Source organism: Bombina bombina, chromosome 12, assembly GCF_027579735.1.
Source record: "Bombina bombina isolate aBomBom1 chromosome 12, aBomBom1.pri, whole genome shotgun sequence".
Classification (NCBI taxonomy): Eukaryota; Metazoa; Chordata; class Amphibia; order Anura; family Bombinatoridae; genus Bombina; species Bombina bombina.
In genome coordinates, this window is record NC_069510.1 from 82,426,474 (window position 1) to 82,451,107 (window position 24,634).

Genomic DNA, 24,634 nt, shown 5'->3' on the forward strand with positions numbered 1-24,634 from the left:
ATCATATATATATATTTACAAGGAACCCACAGTCCCCATAGACCACAATGTAAATGCACTTTTAACCCCTAAACCGCCACACCCCACATCACAAACTATGCCGCTACACTATTAACCCCTAAACTGCCACATCCTCTTATTGCAAACTACTCCGTTACACTATTAACCCCCAAACAGCAACACCCACATCACAATACTACTCTGCCACAATATTAACCCCTAAACCGCCACATACCCACATCACAAACTACTCCACTACACTATTAACCCCTAAACTGCCACACATTCATATTGCAAACTACTCTGTTACACTATTACCTACCCCCTAACTTGCTAACAGCTAACCCCCCAACACCCTAACCTAACACCCCCTAAGTTACAAAAAAAAACTACCATTACACCTTTTAGGTGTCAGACTGCAATCATTCCGATCAGATACTATTGGGATAATTGATACCCCCTGCTAGCAGCCGATAGGCCGCGGATGTGCAGAGGGCAGCATTGTACAGGCATTTCACAAGAAATGCTGGTGCAATGTTAAATGCCGACAGTGTATGCTGTTGGCATTTAGTGATGTCGGGCGGACATGGTTCGCTATAGCGAATCATGTCCACTTGACATTTGGTAAATTGACCCCTAAAACAAAACCTGAAGTAGTTTGGCTTTCTTTGCAAGGCTGTAAATGAACTTTATTAACAAATAGTTGTTTTGTAAAACAAGATTAAACTGGTTATCTGAGGCCAATCAATGTAGGCAGTAAGCAGTCAATAATAATGCTAAGGCAGGAATCACTGGAAGTAGCTTAGACAGGTACCTCTGATACACAACTGAGACAGGTTCCTCTGGTACACAGCTGAGACAGGTTCCTCTGGTACACAGCTGAGACAGGTTCCTCTGGTACACGGCTGAGACAGGTTCCTCTGCTACACGGCTGAGACAGGTTCCTCTGGTACACGGCTGAGACTGGTTCCTCTGGTACACGGCTGAGACTGGTTCCTCTATTACACGGCTGAGACTGGTTCCTCTAGTTCACAACTGAGACTGATAATTCTTGTACACAACTGAGACTGATAACTGAGACTGGTGGGTTGAAATCCAGGAAAAAAAATCAGAACATGTAACAGAGCCAGAACAAACACAATGTCCAAGCAATGACTGCTAGCTGGGCTGGGAATTTAAAGGTGGTTAATTATCAATAACAAACACCTGGATCCACAGGTGATTGACAGAGGCAATATAGGTCTGAGAAGTAGGCATCTGTATTCAGCCAAATGCAGAAGGAAGCGTCTGCTCGTGGCATTCAGTTAGTTTCAGAGCCAGATTTCTTGTGAAAGTGCAACTGTGCAAATTCATATATTAGTGTTTTTCATTTTCACAAGAAGAAATCCAGCTCCGACAAGAGCTAAATGCATCGAGCAGCCGTCTTCTTCTGCATTCGGCAGCTAACAAAACTGCCGAATGCACTTGCCTACTGAGATAAATACTGAGATAAACTAGTCAGGCCCCAGTCCCAGCATTACAAAAGTAGACAAGCGCTGATGCTTATTGTCTTAGCTTGCAAGAATGAATATAAGGATTTCAGCCACTGACCTTTGGGCAAAATAACTAGAGTTCTTGTATCATGTATTCTAGTCCTGCTCAAAGTTATTTATTTTTTAAATTGAATTGTTAGCATCATTCATCAAGTGATTCGGTTATATCTCCTGAAAACCTTTACAATTTTATGCTGAAGCCAGACATCATAAATTTCACTCCAAGAAACTGAGTAGTTATTTTTAGTCTCACAAACATATCTGAGCCATTGACATCATATTAATAATTTACTTCTTTATTTAAACTTTTCATCAATTGTTCATTGGAGCCAAATGTTTTGTTAGTAATTTTTCTATGATGCTTTTTTTCATCTACTTTTTGTCTCCTGTATAATCTCCTTTCCATATGATCTTTTTTTCATTTTTTTTTTTTTCTTTTAATTGAGGTTGTAATAAAAGTTACATAACATATTTATCCGATAACACAGATAGCATAAGTCTGAAAGATACATCCTTATTACATAAACATAATCATAAACCAAAGAAGTAGCAGGTCTTGGAGTAAATTCTATATGCCTTCGGAGGGAAACGTGTACAATAGTCATGGAAAATACATCTATGTCCCTTATTTATAACCCCCTTATGGATAGGTAGATATTTACAACGGATAAGAGGCATATGAGATTGCTATAGTTGACCATGTAAAACAGGGCTGTCAGTAACGGAATATATGTTTGTACATAAAGTAATAGAACCTCAGTTTTATATTTTATATATAAGAGCTGTGGCCCACGCCTTACCGTGAAGGAAATTTATAGGTTTATTTATTCTAATAGGATTGAGGCAAGTGTGGGATAGTATTTGTTTGATCGTTCTCAGACCAAGGTGGTCAAGAAAGGGGAGAAAGAATTCAGCGGGCAAGAGCCGCTCGTGTTAGAAAAGGAGGGGAATGAATGGGGAATGAGGGGCGGAGCTATCTAGAATGCCAAATTAATAATGTGAATGGGAATATTAGAGGACTTATTATAAAGTTACAAATATGGGCTCTACAAGTAGTAATGCGCCATTTAGTTAACTACTGGGGCAGTACATGGGGATAGTTTGGGCTAAAAGTAAAAGAGTCTCACTAAGTATATAACCTAAAACATATTGCGGGTGAGACAGATGAACATTCCATTTAACATAGAACCTTAAGCATAAAAAACAAACATAATAGGTATAGTAAAATACTAGAGGAAGCCTTAACTATCTTCAGGTGCACTTAAAGTTCGTAGTCTATACAGTGTAAACACATAGGAATAGGACAGAAGGTTGCATAAATTAGTCCTAGCTTTAGTATGTGAACAGCGTGAGGAGAGAGACTGGACACAGCTGATTAAGCAGGTCTATGGCATACAGTTACATTTCACAAAGTATAAATGAGGAGTAGTAAATACACATAGGGAACAAGATTGCAGTAAAAATAAAAATGAGCTTCTAAGTCATTAAATATTGCGTAAGCAGTAGCTAATATATCAACTTCTGACAGTAGTGCGGGCTAAGTGTAGGGGAGCCTAAATGAGAAACAGTTACAGCCAGCTTAAAGTACTGTGCAGATACCACAGTTCCTCTGCATATGGTGTAGCAGATTGATACTTAAATATTCACATAATACAAAGTAGAAGCGTTAAACCGGGTGTTCTAATGATAATGCTATGTCCAAGGCAACGTTAGCTCTGTACCAATTAGGTAACCTAAAGGATGAGGCTAAGACCTCTATATGTTTTGTGATGTGGGTCTATCTATAACTTATGCTAACTAAAGAAACAGCAGCAATCTAAGCCTCAGCTACACAATACATGTATTTTGGTAATGTGTCCCAAATCACATACTATTTATAGCACCACCCTTGTTTGTATTGAGTGAAAAAGCGTATCACTGTATTTACTAGAAGATGTAGCATTGAAGTAGATCACATTGCAGACTTATTAAAACAGTACCTTCAGTGCTATAAAAAGAAAGAGTTACACTGTTATAAATGTAGACTTATAATGAACAGCAAGGATTAGCAAGCTTAAACTAAAATCACAAACATGTACTTACATTACTAGAAGTAGAGTTATTGAAAACAAGAGTTTACCATACCCTGAAAGAGTACAAGTGAAAATGCCTTAAGAATACTTCAGGTTATCTCCACTGATAAGGAGCAAAAAGAAGGATAGGGGTATTGATATACACTTAATAAACAGATTAACATTGCAGAATTAACGATGATAGGAAACTATAACTCAGGTTATAAACAACAATAAACTTTCGAATTAGCTTGTGTAGCCACTACCATGTAACATAATGGAGGCATGTATAATTAGTAAAGGTCTTTATCCAACTCCTGTTGTCAGGAGGCCTGAGTAGGGAGCAATGGATTGTAGTTTTTGCACTCGAGGCAAACTCATCATGGGGCTTTTATATAGGAAGGAGGGAGAGGTTAGCAAGGCTCCTTTGTGTAAAAAAGCCACCACAGTTCTCAAGTGTCCACCGTTATTAGAACTCCCCTTCTCCATGTGACAGTCACCTCCCAAGGCCATGTGTACCAGCAAGCTCTGCTTGGATTCCGGTGTTTTAGCTCCAATAGCTAGGGAGCTGTCAGAGATGTCTCCATCAACGCCATAAACCACAAGACTAGGTGCATCCCCCAGCTCCTTGGAGCACTCACCACTGCCAGAGCATGAAGCGGGTCTCTCTACTGGGGCATCACTGTCCAAAAAGGCAGAATGGTGAGCACCCATGTATGGGCAATTCAGATCACGGCTACGTTCCGGTCCTCGTAGTGTTAATGAGGAAGAGCCGACTGGTGGTATGCGATTAAAGTTATTCATATCCTGTTACCTCCCCACGCTAAGTCCGCTCTCCTCTCCCTCTGGATCCCGGTCAGAAGCAAGTTCTGGCCGTAGTGAGAGGAATTGGGCTTCTAGCTTGTCTCCCAGCTGCTGAAAAAGTAGAGTGATCTCCGCCATTTTGGGCTTAAATTCGCTCCACGGTGGTAACAGATCCACTAGATAATAGCGTTATGGGTATTTACACTTAGTGGTATAGTAGTGTATAGGGGTAGAGCTGCTCCTTAACACGATTACTGCTGCTTAAGATCCACGTTGTTACATAGTTCCCCAGGCCATGATGTACAATGCTGCGTGGTTATCCACAGATCGAGAAGCTGACTCTCCTGTAGGTTTCTGTGCTTCCAGCCTATCTCTTAGCTCAACAAGTGGCATTATCCCCTTCTAGACTCTTAGGTCCCTAAAGCATTCTGTGAGGAATTACATATCATAAAAGTTGTTTCTAAAGAATATAGAATCAGGAGCTCTATCAGGCACGTCTTGCTCCTTTGATGGCTAGCTCCGCCCCCCCCATATGATCTTTTTTTATTAATTAATGTTTACCTGTCCATTTTAATGAATTCAATATTCTACTTCATTTCTTTTGGTAACTGAATGTAAATGTTATGGTTGTCATGATATTGGGATGTGTGTTATCATTCCCTTTTGATTTGTCTCAGCCTGAATTTATGTTGGAGCTTTTTTGTTCCTCTGTTATATATTTCATGAACATCACTGTGATACCCTTGTATTTGATTTGTTGTAGTTTTTTGTTTTTTTTAAAAAGGACCAATCGGCCGCTAGCAGGGGGTGTCAATCAACCCGATCGTATGTGATCGGGCAGATTGATGTCTGCTGCCTCAGAGGAGGCATACGAGTTAAGAAGCAGCGGTCTTAAGAAGGCTCGCATGGAAACAGAGGCATTGGGGCCGATACATGGGTTGGTAAATCGGCCCCATGGGCCTCTAGTTATCAAGCTCCGTAAGGAGCTTGACGGCCCGTGTTTCTGGTGAGTCTTCAGACTCGCCAGAAACAGCAGTTATGAAGCAGCGGTAAAAAAGACCGCTGCTCCATAACCTGTCCGCCTGCTCTGAGCAGGCGGACAGACATCGCCGGAAATCAACCCGATCGAGTACGATCGGGTTGATTGACAACCCCTGCTGAGTCTGCAGGGGGCGGCGTTGCACCAGCAGCTCTTGTGAGCTGCTGGTGCAATGATGAATACGTATTGCTCGCTGTATTCAGCGAGGTCTGGCGGACCTGATCCGCAGTGTCGGATCAGGTCCGCCAGACCTTGAAAACTAGAGGCCATAGTCTGAACTTCAAATGATTAGTACATTTTTTTTCCTGATAAATTTCAAAGTTATGTCTATTTCCACCACCCCTATATCATGTGACAGCCATCAGCCAATCACAAATGCATATATAGTATTTGTTTGATCGTTCTCAGACCAAGGTGGTCAAGAAAGGGGAGAAAGAATTCAGCGGGCAAGAGCCACTCGTGTTAGAAAAGGAGGGGAATGAATGGGGAATGAGGGGCGGAGCTATCTAGAATGCCAAATTAATAATGTGAATGGGAATATTAGAGGACTTATTATAAAGTTACAAATATGGGCTCTACAAGTAGTAATGCGCCATTTAGTTAACTACTGGGGCAGTACATGGGGATAGTTTGGGCTAAAAGTAAAAGAGTCTCACTAAGTATATAACCTAAAACATATTGCGGGTGAGACAGATGAACATTCCATTTAACATAGAACCTTAAGCATAAAAAACAAACATAATAGGTATAGTAAAATACTAGAGGAAGCCTTAACTATCTTCAGGTGCACTTAAAGTTCGTAGTCTATACAGTGTAAACACATAGGAATAGGACAGAAGGTTGCATAAATTAGTCCTAGCTTTAGTATGTGAACAGCGTGAGGAGAGAGACTGGACACAGCTGATTAAGCAGGTCTATGGCATACAGTTACATTTCACAAAGTATAAATGAGGAGTAGTAAATACACATAGGGAACAAGATTGCAGTAAAAATAAAAATGAGCTTCTAAGTCATTAAATATTGCGTAAGCAGTAGCTAATATATCAACTTCTGACAGTAGTGCGGGCTAAGTGTAGGGGAGCCTAAATGAGAAACAGTTACAGCCAGCTTAAAGTACTGTGCAGATACCACAGTTCCTCTGCATATGGTGTAGCAGATTGATACTTAAATATTCACATAATACAAAGTAGAAGCGTTAAACCGGGTGTTCTAATGATAATGCTATGTCCAAGGCAACGTTAGCTCTGTACCAATTAGGTAACCTAAAGGATGAGGCTAAGACCTCTATATGTTTTGTGATGTGGGTCTATCTATAACTTATGCTAACTAAAGAAACAGCAGCAATCTAAGCCTCAGCTACACAATACATGTATTTTGGTAATGTGTCCCAAATCACATACTATTTATAGCACCACCCTTGTTTGTATTGAGTGAAAAAGCGTATCACTGTATTTACTAGAAGATGTAGCATTGAAGTAGATCACATTGCGGACTTATTAAAACAGTACCTTCAGTGCTATGAAAAGAAAGAGTTACACTGTTATAAATGTAGACTTATAATGAACAGCAAGGATTAGCAAGCTTAAACTAAAATCACAAACATGTACTTACATTACTAGAAGTAGAGTTATTGAAAACAAGAGTTTACCATACCCTGAAAGAGTACAAGTGAAAATGCCTTAAGAATACTTCAGGTTATCTCCACTGATAAGGAGCAAAAAGAAGGATAGGGGTATTGATATACACTTAATAAACAGATTAACATTGCAGAATTAACGATGATAGGAAACTATAACTCAGGTTATAAACAACAATAAACTTTCGAATTAGCTTGTGTAGCCACTACCATGTAACATAATGGAGGCATGTATAATTAGTAAAGGTCTTTATCCAACTCCTGTTGTCAGGAGGCCTGAGTAGGGAGCAATGGATTGTAGTTTTTGCACTTGAGGCAAACTCATCATGGGGCTTTTATATAGGAAGGAGGGAGAGGTTAGCAAGGCTCCTTTGTGTAAAAAAGCCACCACAGTTCTCAAGTGTCCACCGTTATTAGAACTCCCCTTCTCCATGTGACAGTCACCTCCCAAGGCCATGTGTACCAGCAAGCTCTGCTTGGATTCCGGTGTTTTAGCTCCAATAGCTAGGGAGCTGTCAGAGATGTCTCCATCAACGCCATAAACCACAAGACTAGGTGCATCCCCCAGCTCCTTGGAGCACTCACCACTGCCAGAGCATGAAGCGGGTCTCTCTACTGGGGCATCACTGTCCAAAAAGGCAGAATGGTGAGCACCCATGTATGGGCAATTCAGATCACGGCTACATTCCGGTCCTCGTAGTGTTAATGAGGAAGAGCCGACTGGTGGTATGCGATTAAAGTTATTCATATCCTGTTACCTCCCCACGCTAAGTCCGCTCTCCTCTCCCTCTGGATCCCGGTCAGAAGCAAGTTCTGGCCGTAGTGAGAGGAATTGGGCTTCTAGCTTGTCTCCCAGCTTCTGAAAAAGTAGAGTGATCTCCGCCATTTTGGGCTTAAATTCGCTCCACGGTGGTAACAGATCCACTAGATAATAGCGTTATGGGTATTTACACTTAGTGGTATAGTAGTGTATAGGGGCAGAGCTGCTCCTTAACACGATTACTGCTGCTTAAGATCCACGTTGTTACATAGTTCCCCAGGCCATGATGTACAATGCTGCGTGGTTATCCACAGATCGAGAAGCTGACTCTCCTGTAGGTTTCTGCGCTTCCAGCTATCTCTTAGCTCAACAACCCTTGTATTTGATTTGTTGTAGTTTTTTTTTTTTTTAAAAAAAGGACCAATCGGCCGCTAGCAGGGGGTGTCAATCAACCCGATCGTATCTGATCGGGCAGATTGATGTCCGCTGCCTCAGAGGAGGCATACGAGTTAAGAAGCAGCGGTCTTAAGAAGGCTCGCATGGAAACAGAGGCATTGGGGCCGATACATGGGTTGGTAAATCGGCCCCATGGGCCTCTAGTTATCAAGCTCCGTAAGGAGCTTGACGGCCCGTGTTTCTGGTGAGTCTTCAGACTCGCCAGAAACAGCAGTTATGAAGCAGCGGTAAAAAAGACCGCTGCTCCATAACCTGTCCGCCTGCTCTGAGCAGGCGGACAGACATCGCCGGAAATCAACCCGATCGAGTACGATCGGGTTGATTGACAACCCCTGCTGAGTCTGCAGGGGGCGGCGTTGCACCAGCAGCTCTTGTGAGCTGCTGGTGCAATGATGAATACGTATTGCTCGCTGTATTCAGCGAGGTCTGGCGGACCTGATCCGCAGTGTCGGATCAGGTCCGCCAGACCTTGAAAACTAGAGGCCATAGTCTGAACTTCAAATGATTAGTACATTTTTTTTCCTGATAAATTTCAAAGTTATGTCTATTTCCACCACCCCTATATCATGTGACAGCCATCAGCCAATCACAAATGCATATATGTATTTTCTACTAATTCTTGCACATGCTCAGTAGGAGCTGGTGACTCCAAAAGTGTAAATAACATAATTTATGTAAGAACTTACCTGATAAATTCATTTCTTTCATATTAGCAAGAGTCCATGAGCTAGTGACGTATGGGATATATATTCCTACCAGGAGGGGCAAAGTTTCCCAAACCTCAAAATGCCTATAAATACACCCCTCACCACACCCACAAATCAGTTTAACGAATAGCCAAGAAGTGGGGAGATAAGAAAAAAGTGCGAAGCATAAATATAAGGAATTGGAATAATTGTGCTTTATACAAAAAAAATCATAACCACCACAAAAAAGGGTAGGCCTCATGGACTCTTGCTAATATGAAAGAAATGAATTTATCAGGTAAGTTCTTACATAAATTATGTTTTCTTTCATGTAATTAGCAAGAGTCCATGAGCTAGTGACGTATGGGATAATGACTACCCAAGATGTGGATCTTCCACGCAAGAGTCACTAGAGAGGGAGGGATAAAATAAAGACAGCCAATTCCGCTGAAAAAAATCCACACCCAAAAATAAAGTTTAAATCTTATAAAGAAAAAAACTGAAAATATAAGCAGAAGATTCAAACTGAAACAGCTGCCTGAAGTACTTTTCTACCAAAGACAGCTTCAGAAGAAGAAAATACATCAAAATGGTAGAATTTAGTAAAAGTATGCAAAGAAGACCAAGTTGCTGCTTTGCAAATCTGATCAACCGAAGCTTCATTCCTAAACTCCCAGGAAGTAGAAACTGACCTAGTAGAATGAGCTGTAATCCTTTGAGGCGGAGATTTACCCGACTCAACGTAAGCATGATGAATTAAAGATTTCAACCAAGATGCCAAAGAAATGGCAGAGGCCTTCTGACCTTTCCTAGAACCGGAAAAGATAACAAATAGACTAGAAGTCTTTCGGAAATTCTTAGTAGCTTCAACATAATATTTCAAAGCTCTAACTACATCCAAAGAATGCAATGATTTCTCCTTAGAATTCTTAGGATTAGGACATAATGAAGGAACCACAATTTCTCTACTAATGTTGTTGGTATTCACAACCTTAGGTAAAAATTTAAAAGAAATTCGCAACACCGCCTTATCCTGGTGAAAAATCAGAAAAGGAGACTCACAAGAAAGAGCAGATAATTCAGAAACTCTTCTGGCAGAAGAGATGGCCAAAAGGAACAAAACTTTCCAAGAAAGTAATTTAATGTCCAATGAATGCATAGGTTCAAACGGAGGAGCTTGAAGAGCCCTCAGAACCAAATTCAAACTCCAAGGAGGAGAAATTGACTTAATGACAGGTTTTATACGAACCAAAGCTTGTACAAAACAAAGAATATCAGGAAGATTAACAATCTTTCTGTGAAAAAGAACAGAAAGAGCAGAGATTTGTCCTTTCAAGGAACTTGCTGACAAACCTTTATCCAAACCATCCTGAAGAAACTGTAAAATTCTCGGAATTCTAAAAGAATGCCAGGAAAAATGATGAGAAAGACACCAAGAAATATAAGTCTTCCAGACTCTATAATATATCTCCCTAGATACAGATTTACAAGCCTGTAACATAGTATTAATCACAGAGTCAGAGAAACCTCTTTGACTAAGAATCAAGCGTTCAATCTCCATACCTTTAAATTTAAGGATTTGAGATCCTGATGGAAAAAAGGACCTTGCGACAGAAGGTCTGGCCTTAACGGAAGAGTCCACGGTTGGCATGAGGCCATCCGGACAAGATCCGCATACCAAAACCTGTGAGGCCATGCTGGAGCTACCAGCAGAACAAACGAGCATTCCTTCAGAATCTTGGAGATTACTCTTGGAAGAAGAACTAAAGATATAGGCAGGATGATACTTCCAAGGAAGTGACAATGCATCCAGTGCTACCGCTTGAGGATCCCTGGATCTGGACAGATACCTGGGAAGTTTCTTGTTTAGATGAGAGGCCATCAAATCTATTTCTGGAAGTCCCCACATTTGAACAATCTGAAGAAAAACCTCTGGGTGAAGAGACCATTCGCCCGGATGTAACGTTTGGCGACTGAGATAATCCGCTTCCCAATTGTCTATACCTGGGATATGAACCGCAGAAACTAGACAGGAGCTGGATTCCGCCCATACCAGAATTCGAGATACTTCTTTCATAGCCAGAGGACTGTGAGTCCCTCATTGATGATTGATGTATGCCACAGTTGTGACATTGTCTGTCTGAAAACAAATGAACAATTCTCTCTTTAGAAGAGGCCAAGACTGAAGAGCTCTGAAGAGCTCTGAAAATTGCACGGAATTCCAAAATATTGATCGGTAATCTCACCTCCTGAGATTCCCAAACCCCTTGTGCTGTCAGAGACCCCCACACAGCTCCCCAACCTGTAAGACTTGCATCTGTTGAAATTACAGTCCAGGTCGGAAGAACAAAAGAAGCCCCCTGAACTAAACGATGGTGATCTGTCCACCACGTCAGAGAGTGTCGTACAATACATAATAATGTTGAAGAAACAACACAAGTCGATTCGTATGAGATTCTGCTAAATGTGAAGACTGAGCAAGTACCAAGATATCGTCCAAATAAGGAAATACCACAATACCCTGTTCTCTGATTACAGACAGAAGGGCACTGAGAACCTTCGTAAAAATTCTTGGAGCTGTAGCTAGGCCAAACGGCAGAGCCACAAACTGGTAATGCTTGTCTAGGAAAGAGAATCTCAGAAACTGATAGTGATCTGGATGAATCGGAATATGCAGATATGCATCCTGTAAATCTGTTGTAGACAAATAATGCCCTTGCTGAACAAAAGGCAGGATAGTCCTTACAGTTATCATTTTGAATGTTGGTATCCTTACATAACGATTCAATATTTTTAGATCCAGAACTGGTCTGAAGGAATTCTCCTTCTTTGGTACAATGAAGAGATTTGAATAAAACCCCAGTCCCTGTTCCAGAACTGGAACTGGCATAATTACTCCAGCCAACTCTAGATCTGAAACACATTTCAGAAATGCTTGAGCCTTCGCTGGGTTTACTGGGACACGGGAAAGAAAAAATCTCTTTGCAGGAGGCCTTATCTTTCTCACGCTCAGCTGCTGGGAAGCTCTGCAGTCCTCTCTGTGTGCTTGATTGACAGGTGTCTGAGCCACCCCTTCCTGTTGATGTCACAACCAGGCTTTTTATTCTGGCTTCCTGTTTCTCCAGTGTCCGTTTGTTTGTTAACTTTGAGGCTTCTGTTAGGATTTCACTGAGGAATCTCTCTAACTGCTGCTTTTCTGTTGCCAATCTCTTCAAGGACTTACTATGCTGGATTAACCTTCAACCTCCTGAATACCTGTCTCCAAACAATGCAAGTACTGTTTGTTTTGTGAAACTTTCAAACTTCCTGTTTACCTGCTGCAAACCCTGCATATTCAGACTACTCTGTGTAGTGCAAACTATTCAAATACTGTTATTTCTGTGAATCCTTCAATCTGCATGTTTACCTGTTTCCAAACTCTGCAAATACTATTTTTCAGTGTAAACCTTCAAACTGCTGGATATCCTGTTGCAAATCTCCACAAGTACTGATTATCTGTGTTAACCTTCAAACTACCAGCTTACCTGTTGCTATCACTGCAAGTTCTGACAACACAGTGTTAACCTTCAAACTACCTGATTACATGTTATTAATTCTGCAAGTTCTGACTACACAGTGTTTACCCTCAAACTGCCTGATTACCTGTTGCATACTCTGCAAAGACTGTCTACACAGTGTTAACTCTCAAACTGCCTGATTACCTGTTGCATACTCTGCAAAGACTGTCTACACAGTGTTAACTCTCAAACTGCCTGATTACCTGTTGCATACTCTGCAAAGACTGTCTACTCAGTGTTAACCCTCAAACTGCCTGATTACCTGTTGCATATTCTGCAAAGACTGTCTACACAGTGTTAACCTTCAGACTGCCTGATAACAAATGACCTACTCCTGCATTATTAACTGTTTCCTGTTTTACCCTTCTTCTGTCTGAGTATAAGTGACTATCCCTGCTCTCCTGATTCTGTGGAAGGCATTTCCTGAAACCAGTTCCTTATTCAGAAGTCTATCTGGCTGATATCATGAATTACTTTGGCACAGGCTAACCCTGCTCCATATCGTGAGTACTTTGTTTTTTGGAGGTTGTCATGGGGTCACGTCCTGGATTAAACTCAGAGTGCAAGGGTGTTGTTTAAGTTCGCCCTTGCATTTGGGTCTACTTCTGGATATTTCCTAACCTGACAATCTTGAAGCCAATTCTGTACCCTTCTGAAACAATGTTCTGAATCCAAAGATTGTGAATGGAATTGATCCAAATTTCTTTGAAAAAACGTAATCTGCCCCCTACCAGCTGAGCTGGAATGAGGGCCGCACCTTCATGTGGACTTAGGAGCTGGCTTTGATTTTCTAAAGGCTTGGATTTATTCCATACTGGAGATGGTTTCCAAATTGATACCGCTCCTGAGGATGAAGGATCAGGTTTTTGCTCCTTGTTGTGACGAAAGGAACGAAAACGATTATTAGACCTAAATTTACCTTTAGATTTTTTATCCTGTGGTAAAAAAGTTCCTTTCCCTCCAGTAACAGTTGAGATAATAGAATCCAACTGAGAACCAAACAATTTATTACCCTGGAAAGAAAGGGAAAGCAGAGTAGGCTTAGAAGACATATCAGCAAGTTTTAAGCCATAAAGCTCTTCTAGCTAAAATAGCTAGAGACATATACCTGACATCAACTCTAATGATATCAAAGATGGCATCACAAATAAAATTATTAGCATGTTGAAGAAGAATAATAATGCTATGAGAATTATGATCTGTTACTTGTTGCGCTAAAGCTTCTAACCAAAAAGTTGAAGCTGCAGCAACATCCGCTAAAGATATAGCAGGTCTAAGAAGATTACCTGAACACAAGTAAGCTTTTCTTAGAAAGGATTCAATTTTCCTATCTAAAGGATCCTTAAAGGAAGTACCATCTGCCGTGGGAACAGTAGTACGCTTAGCAAGAGTAGAGACAGCCCCATCAACTTTAGGGATTTTGTCCCAAAACTCTAATCTGTCAGATGGCACAGGATATAATTGCTTAAAACGTTTAGAAGGAGTAAATGAATTACCCAAATTATTCCATTCCCTGGAAATTACTTCAGAAATAGCACTAGGGACAGGAAAAACTTCTGGAATACAGGAGATTTAAAAACCTTATCTAAACGTTTAGATTTAGTATCAAGAGGACCAGAATCCTCAATTTCTAATGCAATTAGGACTTCTTTAAGTAAAGAACGAATAAATTCCATTTTAAATAAATATGAAGATTTATCAGCATCAACCTCTGAGACAGAATCTTATGAACCAGAAGAACAATTATCAGAATCAGAATGATGATGTTCATTTAAAAATTCATCTGAAAAATGAGAAGTTTTAAAAGACTTTTTACGTTTACTAGAAGGAGGAATAACAGACATAGCCTTCTTAATGGATTTAGAAACAAAATCTCTTATGTTATCAGGAACACTCTGAGTATTAGATGTTGACGGAACAGCAACAGGTAATGTAACAGTACTAAAGGAAATATTATCTGCATTAACAAGTTTGTCATGACAAACAGTACAAACAACAGCTGGAGGAACAGATACCATAAGTTTACAGCAGATACACTTAGCTTTGGTAGCTCCAGCACCAGGCAGCGATTTTCCAGAAGTATCTTCTGACTTAGTTTCAACGTGGGACATCTTGCAATATGTAATAGAAAAAACAACATATAAAGCAAAATTGATCAAACTCCTTAAATGACAGTTTCAGGAATGGGAAAATGCCAGTGAACAAGCTTCTAGCAACAAGAAGCAATAAATAATGAGACTTAAATAATGTGGAGACAATAGTGACGCCCATATTTTTTTAGCGCCAAAAATGACGCCCACATTATTTGGCGCCTAAATGCTTTTGGCGGCAAAAATGACGCCACATCCGGAACGCCGACACTTTTGGCGCAAAAGAACGTAAAAAATGACGCAACTTCCGGAAAAACGTATGATGCCGGAAACAGAAAAAAAAATTTGCGCCAAAAAAGTCAGCGCCAAGAATGACGCAATAAAATGAAGCATTTTCAGCCCCTGCGAGCCTAACAGCCCACAGGGAAAAAGTCAAATTTTAAGGTAAGAAAAAAATGATTTATTCATATGCATTATCCCAAATATGAAACTGACTGTCTGAAATAAGGAATGTTGAACATCCTGAGTCAAGGCAAATAAATGTTTGAATACATATATTTAGAACTTTATAAAAAAAGTGCCCAACCATAGCTTAGAGTGTCACAAAATAAGACTTAATTACCCCAGGACACTCATCTACATGTAGTAGAAAGCCAAACCAGTACTGAAACGAGAATCAGTAGAGGTAATGGTATATATAAGAGTATATCGTCGATCTGAAAAGGGAGGTAAGAGATGAATCTCTACGACCGATAACAGAGAACCTATGAAATAGACCCCGTAGAAGGAGATCATTGAATTCAAATAGGCAATACTCTCCTCACATCCCTCTGACATTCACTGCACGCTGAGAGGAAAACCGGGCTCCAACCTGCTGCGGAGCGCATATCAACGTAGAATCTAGCACAAACTTACTTCACCACCTCCATAGGAGGCAAAGTTTGTAAAACTGATTTGTGGGTGTGGTGAGGGGTGTATTTATAGGCATTTTGAGGTTTGGGAAACTTTGCCCCTCCTGGTAGGAATGTATATCCCATACGTCACTAGCTCATGGACTCTTGCTAATTACATGAAAGAAATAAAAAAATACTGTGCACATTTTGTTAATGGGAGTAAACTGGAAAGATGTTTAAAATTGCCTGCTCTGTCTGAATTATGAAAGTTTAATTTTGACTTGAGTGTCCCTTTAAGTAATCTTTTTTTTATTTTTCTCTATTATTTGGTTAAACTTTATAAATAAAGAGCATAAAATACATTACAGATAGATATACAAAACTAACAACCTCATTTTTATTTTAAGCCATGTGAAAATTATACCACTTCTGTCCTTGTTTGCATATGTTGAAAATGGGTAGAATTAACACCCTTTAATACATTTAGAAAGCTACCTTTCTGCTCATTTTGGAATTATACTGAAGCATTTTCCCCAAAAAACTTTTACTATAACCTTGATTTTTTTTTTTTTTGTTTCAGCACCTGATACCCCTCCAGGGATCTACAGGGCATGTAAACTGCCCATGTGAGATTTCCTCAGTTATAATTATAATCTGCAGCCAGATAATAATTAGATGACCTATGGAGTAATTGTAGGAAATAAATTACAATAATCAGAATTAACTACACAGTGGAAACAGAGACTAGAAAACAATATTAATTAGAAAAAGGAAACCGCAGAGGAGGGATGAAAACCCAAGAGTATATATACTGGGGTCCTGTAGAACAGAGCACTCTTCGTTTGTATCTCACTGTGTTAGTGGACAACAGTACGGTGAGTACTTGACACTTAATACTTGTACATTATTGTCTGTTTATTGTGATTTATATTAAACTTATACTATCACACTCAATGCTTGTGTTAATCATATTCTAACTTTGAACATAAGGAAAACTCAGATACTACTGTAGAAAGCTTATAAGTAGAAAACCCTTTATCCAAACTGTTGGGGACTGAAAAGGGTAAAATAGTTTGGATTTAAGAATATTTGTTTATTTGTATCTGTAAAATGGGACAGTTTGGTGAGGGGATGGGACCAAGTGTAAACAACAATATCTTATGTCATTTAGGTAATATGTATTTGTCATAATACAGCTTATATGAGTAACCTAAAGGTAGTTTTATATTATTTTTAATACATTTCTATACAAAATACGATTAGAAAGATAGTACAGTACTGTAATCAGAAAGGTAATATTTTGTTGTTTTAAATAAATATAGACTATTTGCATTTTACAACACAAAAACAAACAAACCAAAGACAGAAGCAGAGAAGATTATGACTTACAGGTGGGAAACATTAAAAAGTTTGGATTTTGGAATTCCGGATTTGGGTATTTGTGCCTCTATTTATTTATTTATTTATTTATTTATTTAGTATTTTGCCCAGATGAAAATGTAACAATGTATTCAATTATGAAAAATACAGTATTTGCATTATTGTTGTTTTTTAAGAAATATTATAGTTTTTATTAATGGCGGTTTGAAAAGAGAATCTAACATTTTATTCCTGTTTTTAAAACAAGTAGCATAAATCTTTGAATGTTTTTGTTGTGAGGGTTCTTGATTTTTTTGAAGTTTTATCCACATAATAAAATTGATAAAAATGAATCAGATATATCTTTTCACATTTTCTTATCCTTCCACATCATTAGTAGTCTATGTAAAGTGTAGGTAATGTTATATTTTACCATTTAAACACAGCACAATATTTAATATTTTAAATCTCACTTCTTTCTCTTCCTGTTTCACTAGATATATATTTTTATATTATTATTTTTATATTACTTCTTCCCAGGTTTACAATGAGGGTGAGTTTGCAGATTATTCTTGTAACTGTTTCTCTATCCTGTGTGGAAGGCGTTAGACGTGAGTGTCTTCTCTCCTCCTCTTCTCTTACTGGTTACAGTGAGGATGGAAGAATTACTTTGGGGATGGTCGGTCCCATCAATACTCAAACCTCTAAGAAGATTTCTCGCTTTACATCCCAGCCTGCGCCACAACAGTGCAACCTGTGAGTACATTAATTTACCAGGATATCAGGTTACATGGGCACAAAGCACCTTGTAATTATAAGACATTTTTGTTGTATTTCTGAAGAATAACATATCAAACAAATGTATTACTTTTAAAACAGATTAACACCTTGCTACAAGCTAAAGTCCCCTCGCCACTTAGATTAAGACTTGTAGAAAAAACTAGCCACTGTCTTTTTGTTTTTCAATTCTTGCACTGATTTGCCGTTCCATATGGTATTCTCCACTACTGAGGCCAATTTAAGGGATAGTAAAGTCAAATTTAAACTGTCACGATTGAGGTAGAAAATTTAATTTTATACAACTTTCCAATTCACTTATATTATCAAATTGGCATTGCAGAGAGTATACCTAGGTAGGTTGGTAGGAGCTCAGGAGTGTGCACATGTTTTTGGCATTCTATGATAGCCCTGCTTGAAACTATGTAAAACACTGCTATAAACATTGTTGCAAACATTGTTGCCAGATAGATTAAGACACGTGCACGTAAATGAACAAATAAACACCTAGATTACGAGTTTTACACTAAACAGGGTGCGAAAATAACTAAAAAAAATTGGCATTATTGCTCTCTCCACACCTAATCTAATAGCCCTATAAAAATAAAAAAGCCCCCCCCCAAATAAAAACACCCCCAAACCTACAATAACTACCAATAGCCCTTAATAGGACCTTTTGTAGGGCATTGCCCTAAGTTAAACAGCTTTTTTTCCTAGAAAAAAAAATACAAAGTCCCCCCAACAGTAAAACCACCCACTCGACCAACCCCCCAAAATAAAAAACCTAAGTCTAAAAAAAAACCTAAGGTACCCATTGCCCCTAAAGGGGCATTTGTATGGGCATTGCCCTTTAAGGGGCATTCAGCTCTTTTACAAGCCGAAAGCCCTAATCTTAAAAAAAACACCCCCCCAAAAAAATAAAATAAAACCTTACACTAACCCCAGAAAATCTACTCATGAATCCTAAAGTGCGGTCATCCATCCTTATCCAGGCGGCGAGAAGTCTTTATCCAGACGGCAACCAATCAGATTGAGCTCGCATTCTATTGGTTGTTCCGATCAGCCAGTAGAATGCGAGCTCAATCTTATTGGCTGATAGAATCCTATCAGATTCAATCAGCCAATCAGATTTTTCCTACCTTAATTCCGATTGGCTGATAGAATCCTATCAGCCAATCGGAATTGAAGGGACGCAATCTTGGATGACATCCCTTAAAGGAGCCTTCATTCGTCGTTAGTCCGTTGGGGAAGAAGGATGTTCCGCGTCGGCAGGATGAAGATGGATCCTGAAGAAAGAAGATTGAAGACCCCTCTTGGAAGATGACATCGCCCGGATGGAAGACTTCTTCAGCGCCGCTTGGAAGATGACATCGCCCGGATGGAAGACTTCTTCAGCGCCGCTTGGAGGATCACTTCATCGGATGGAAGACTTCTTCTGCGCCCCTTGGAGGATCACTTCTGCCGCTCCGGATCTCCTCTTCGGTTCCATCGGTGGCTCGGCTGAGTGAAGACGACTCAAGGTAGGATGATCTTCAGGGGGGTAGTGTTAGGATATATTAAGGGGGGTTTGGGTTAGATTAGGGGTATGTGGGTGGTGGGTTTTAACGTTGGGGGGTTGTATTTTTCTTTTACAGGCAAAAGAGCTGTTTTCTTTGGGGCATGCCCCGCAAAAGGCCCTTTTAAGGGCTGGTAAGGTAAAAGAGCTTTGAACTTTTTAATTTAGAATAGGGTAGGGAATTTTTTGGGGGGGCTTTGTTATTTTATTAGGGGGCTTAGATTAGGTGTAAGTAGCTTAAAATTGTTGTAATATTTTGGAAATGTTTGTAACTTTTTATTTTTATTTTTTGTAACTTAGCTTTTTTATTTTTTGTACTTTAGTTAGTTTATGTAATTGTATTTAATTGTAGTTATTTGTAGCTAATTTATTTAATTAATTTAATGATAGTGTAGTGTTAGGTTTAATTGTAACTTAGGTTAGGATTTATTTTACAGGTAATTTTGTATTTCTTTTAGCTAGGTAGTTATTAAATAGTTAATAACTATTTAATAACTATTCTAACTAGCTAAAAGAAATACAAAGTTGCCTGTAAAATAAATATAAATCCTAAAATAGCTACAATGTAATTATTAATTATATTGTAGCTATATTAGGGTTTATTTTAAAGGTAAGTATTTAGTTTTAAATAGGATTAATTTAGTTAATAAGAGAAAGATTATTTAGATTTATTTAATTAATATTTAAGTTAGGGGGGTGTTAGGTTTAGTGTTAGACTTAGGTTTAGGGGTTAATAAATTTATTACAGTGGTGGTGGTGAAGGGGGGGCAGAATAGGGGTTAATAAATTTATTATAGGTGGCGATGGTGTAAGGGGGGCAGATTAGGGGTTAATAAGTTTAATATAGGTTGCGGCGGGGTCCGGGAGCGGCGGTTTAGGGGTTAAACTATTTTTCTTCTGTTAAGTGTGATCAGTCCACGGGTCATCATTACTTCTGGGATATTACTCCTCCCCAACAGGAAGTGCAAGAGGATTCACCCAGCAGAGCTGCATATAGCTCCTCCCCTCTACGTCACTCCCAGTCATTCTCTTGCACCCAACGACTAGATAGGATGTGTGAGAGGACTATGGTGATTATACTTAGTTTTATATCTTCAATCAAAAGTTTGTTATTTTAAAATAGCACCGGAGTGTGTTATTATCTCTCTGGCAGAGTTTGAAGAAGAATCTACCAGAGTTTTTGTTATGATTTTAGCCGGAGTAGTTAAGATCATATTGCTGTTTCTCGGCCATCTGAGGAGAGGTAAACTTCAGATCAGGGGACAGCGGGCAGATGAATCTGCATAGAGGTATGTAGCAGTTTTTATTTTCTGACAATGGAATTGATGAGAAAATCCTGCCATACCGATATAATGTCATGTATGTATACTTTACACTTCAGTATTCTGGGGAATGGTACTTCACTAGAATTACACTGTAAGAAATACATAAAGCTGTTTAATAACTAGAGATTATGTTTAACGTTTTTGCTGGAATGTAAAATCGTTTTCATTTACTGAGGTACTGAGTGAATAAATGTTTGGGCACTATTTTTCCACTTGGCAGTTGCTTAATCTGTTTTCTGACAGTTTCTGTTCTCCCTCACTGCTGTGTGTGAGGGGGAGGGGCCGTTTTTTGGCGCTTTTACTACACATCAAATATTTCAGTCAGCAACTCATTGTATTCCCTGCATGATCCGGTTCATCTCTACAGAGCTCAGGGGTCTTCAAAACTTATTTTGAGGGAGGTAATTTCTCTCAGCAGAGCTGTGAGAATTATAGTTTGACTGAGATAAAAAACGTTTATTCTGTAATTTGTTTCCTGCTTTCAGAATTTGTTATCTTTGCTAATGGGATTAAACCTTTGCTAAAGTTGTGTTATTTACAAGGATTGAGGCTATAACTGTTTCAATTTATTAATTTTCAACTGTCATAGATCTTCTGTGCTTCTTAAAGGCACAGTACGTTTTAATATTATTCTAATTGAATTGTATTTCCAAGTTACAAGTTTATTTGCTAGTGTGTTAAACATGTCTGATTCAGAGGATGATACCTGTGTCATTTGTTGCAATGCCAAAGTGGAGCCCAATAGAAATTTATGTACTAACTGTATTGATGCTACTTTAAATAAAAGTCAATCTGTACAAATTGAACAAATTTCACCAAACAACGAGGGGAGAGTTATGCCGACTAACTCGCCTCACGTGTCAGTACCTACATCTCCCGCTCAGAGGGAGGTGCGTGATATTGTAGCGCCGAGTACATCTGGGCGGCCATTACAAATCACATTACAGGATATGGCTACTGTTATGACTGAGGTTTTGGCTAAATTACCAGAGCTAAGAGGTAAGCGTGATCACTCTGGGGTGAGAACAGAGTGCGCTGATAATATTAGGGCCATGTCAGACACTGCGTCACAGGTGGCAGAACATGAGGACGGAGAGCTTCATTCTGTGGGTGACGGTTCTGATCCAAACAGACTGGATTCAGATATTTCAAATTTTAAATTTAAACTGGAAAACCTCCGTGTATTACTAGGGGAGGTGTTAGCTATTCTGGACGACATTACGAACAGGCTTAGAGTCCTTAAACTAGCTAATTCATTCATTTCGGAGGCCGTAGTACATCTTACTAAACTTACGGCAAAGAATTCAGGATTCGCCATTCAGGCACGCAGGGCGCTGTGGCTAAAATCCTGGTCAGCTGATGTTACTTCTAAGTCTAAATTGCTTAATATACCTTTCAAAGGGCAGACCTTATTCGGGCCCGGGTTGAAAGAGATTATCGCTGACATTACAGGAGGTAAAGGCCATGCCCTGCCTCAGGACAAAGCCAAAGCCAAGACTAGACAGTCTAATTTTCGTTCCTTTCGTAATTTCAAAGCAGGAGCAGCATCAACTTCCTCTGCACCAAAACAGGAAGGAGCTGTTGCTCGCTACAGACAAGGCTGGAAACCTAACCAGTCCTGGAACAAGGGCAAGCAGACTAGGAAACCTGCTGCTGCCCCTAAAACAGCATGAATTGAGGGCCCCCGATCCGGGATCGGATCTAGTGGGGGGCAGACTTTCTCTCTTCGCCCAGGCTTGGGCAAGAGATGTTCAGGATCCCTGGGCGCTAGAGATAATATCTCAGGGATACCTTCTGGACTTCAAATACTCTCCTCCAAGAGAGAGATTTCATCTGTCAAGATTGTCAACAATCCAGACAAAGAAAGAGGCGTTTCTACGCTGCGTACAAGAGCTCTTGTTAATGGGAGTAATCCATCCAGTTCCACGATCGGAACAGGGACAGGGGTTTTACTCAAATCTGTTTGTGGTTCCCAAAAAAGAGGGAACTTTCAGACCAATCCTGGACTTAAAGATCCTAAACAAATTCCTAAGAGTTCCATCGTTCAAGATGGAGACTATTCGGACAATTTTACCTATGATCCAAGAGGGTCAGTACATGACCACTGTAGATTTAAAAGATGCTTACCTTCACATACCGATTCACAAAGATCATTATCGGTACCTAAGGTTTGCCTTCCTAGACAGGCATTACCAGTTTGTGGCTCTTCCATTCGGATTGGCTACAGCTCCAAGAATCTTCACAAAGGTTCTGGGTGCTCTTCTGGCGGTACTAAGACCGCGGGGAATCTCGGTAGCTCCATACCTAGACGACATTCTGATACATTCTGATACAAGCTTCAAGCTTTCAAACTGCCAAGTCTCATACAGAGTTAGTGCTGGCATTTCTAAGGTCACATGGATGGAAGGTGAACGAAAAGAAAAGTTCACTCGTTCCACTCACAAGAGTTCCCTTCCTGGGGACTCTTATAGATTCTGTAGAAATGAAGATTTACCTGACAGAGGACAGGCTAACAAGACTTCAAAGTGCTTGCCGCACCCTTCATTCCATTCAACACCCGTCAGTGGCTCAATGCATGGAGGTAATCGGCTTAATGGTAGCGGCAATGGACATAGTACCCTTTGCACGCTTACACCTCAGACCACTGCAACTGTGCATGCTAAGTCAGTGGAATGGGGATTACTCAGACTTATCCCCTTCTCTGAATCTGGATCAAGAGACCAGAAATTCTCTTCTATGGTGGCTTTCTCGGCCACATCTGTCCAGGGGGATGCCATTCAGCAGACCAGACTGGACAATTGTAACAACAGACGCCAGCCTTCTAGGTTGGGGTGCCGTCTGGAATTCTCTGAAGGCTCAGGGACAATGGAGTCAGGAGGAGAGTCTCCTGCCAATAAACATTCTGGAATTGAGAGCAGTTCTCAATGCCCTCCTGGCTTGGCCCCAGTTGACAACTCGGGGGTTCATCAGGTTTCAGTCGGACAACATCACGACTGTAGCTTACATCAACCATCAGGGAGGGACAAGAAGCTCCCTAGCTATGATGGAAGTATCAAAGATAATTCGCTGGGCAGAGTCTCACTCTTGCCACCTGTCAGCAATCCACATCCCGGGAGTGGAGAACTGGGAGGCGGATTTCTTAAGTCGTCAGACTTTTCATCCGGGGGAGTGGGAACTTCATCCGGAGGTCTTTGCCCAAATACTTCGACGTTGGGGCAAACCAGAGATAGATCTCATGGCGTCTCGACAGAACGCCAAGCTTCCTCGTTACGGGTCCAGATCCAGGGATCCAGGAGCAGTCCTGATAGATGCTCTGACAGCACCTTGGGACTTCAGGATGGCTTACGTGTTTCCACCCTTCCCGTTGCTTCCTCGATTGATTGCCAGAATCAAACAAGAGAGAGCATCAGTGATTCTAATAGCACCTGCGTGGCCACGCAGGACTTGGTATGCAGACCTGGTGGACATGTCATCCTGTCCACCTTGGTCTCTACCTCTGAAACAGGACCTTCTGATACAGGGTCCCTTCAAACATCAAAATCTAACTTCTCTGAAGCTGACTGCTTGGAAATTGAACGCTTGATTTTATCAAGACGTGGGTTTTCTGAGTCAGTTATTGATACCTTAATACAGGCTAGGAAACCTGTTACCAGAAAGATTTACCATAAGATATGGCATAAATACCTATATTGGTGTGAATCCAAAGGTTACTCTTGGAGTAAGGTTAGGATTCCTAGGATATTGTCTTTTCTACAAGAAGGTTTAGAAAAGGGTTTATCTGCTAGTTCATTAAAGGGACAGATCTCAGCTCTGTCCATTCTGTTACACAAACGTCTGTCAGAAGTTCCTGACGTCCAGGCTTTTTGTCAGGCTTTGGCCAGGATTAAGCCTGTGTTTAAAACTGTTGCTCCACCATGGAGTTTAAACCTTGTTCTTAATGTTTTACAGGGCGTTCCGTTTGAACCCCTTCATTCCATTGATATAAAGTTTTTATCTTGGAAAGTTCTATTTTTAATGGCTATTTCCTCGGCTCGAAGAGTCTCTGAGTTATCAGCCTTACATTGTGATTCTCCTTATTTGATTTTTCATTCGGATAAGGTAGTCCTGCGTACTA

At 40.1% G+C, this 24,634-nt stretch overlaps 1 protein-coding gene across 1 annotated transcript in view; it reads left to right on the plus strand.

The window, feature by feature from the left end:
- The first annotated feature begins 8,115 nt into the window (after positions 1–8,115).
- Positions 8,116–24,634, plus strand: part of LOC128642679 (extracellular calcium-sensing receptor-like) — a 102,719-nt gene continuing 86,200 nt past the window's right edge. The window contains exons 1-2 of the mRNA XM_053695460.1: positions 8,116–8,156; positions 17,404–17,619. Coding sequence (XP_053551435.1) covers positions 8,116–8,156; positions 17,404–17,619 — 257 coding nt within the window. The remainder of the gene's footprint in view (positions 8,157–17,403; positions 17,620–24,634) is intronic.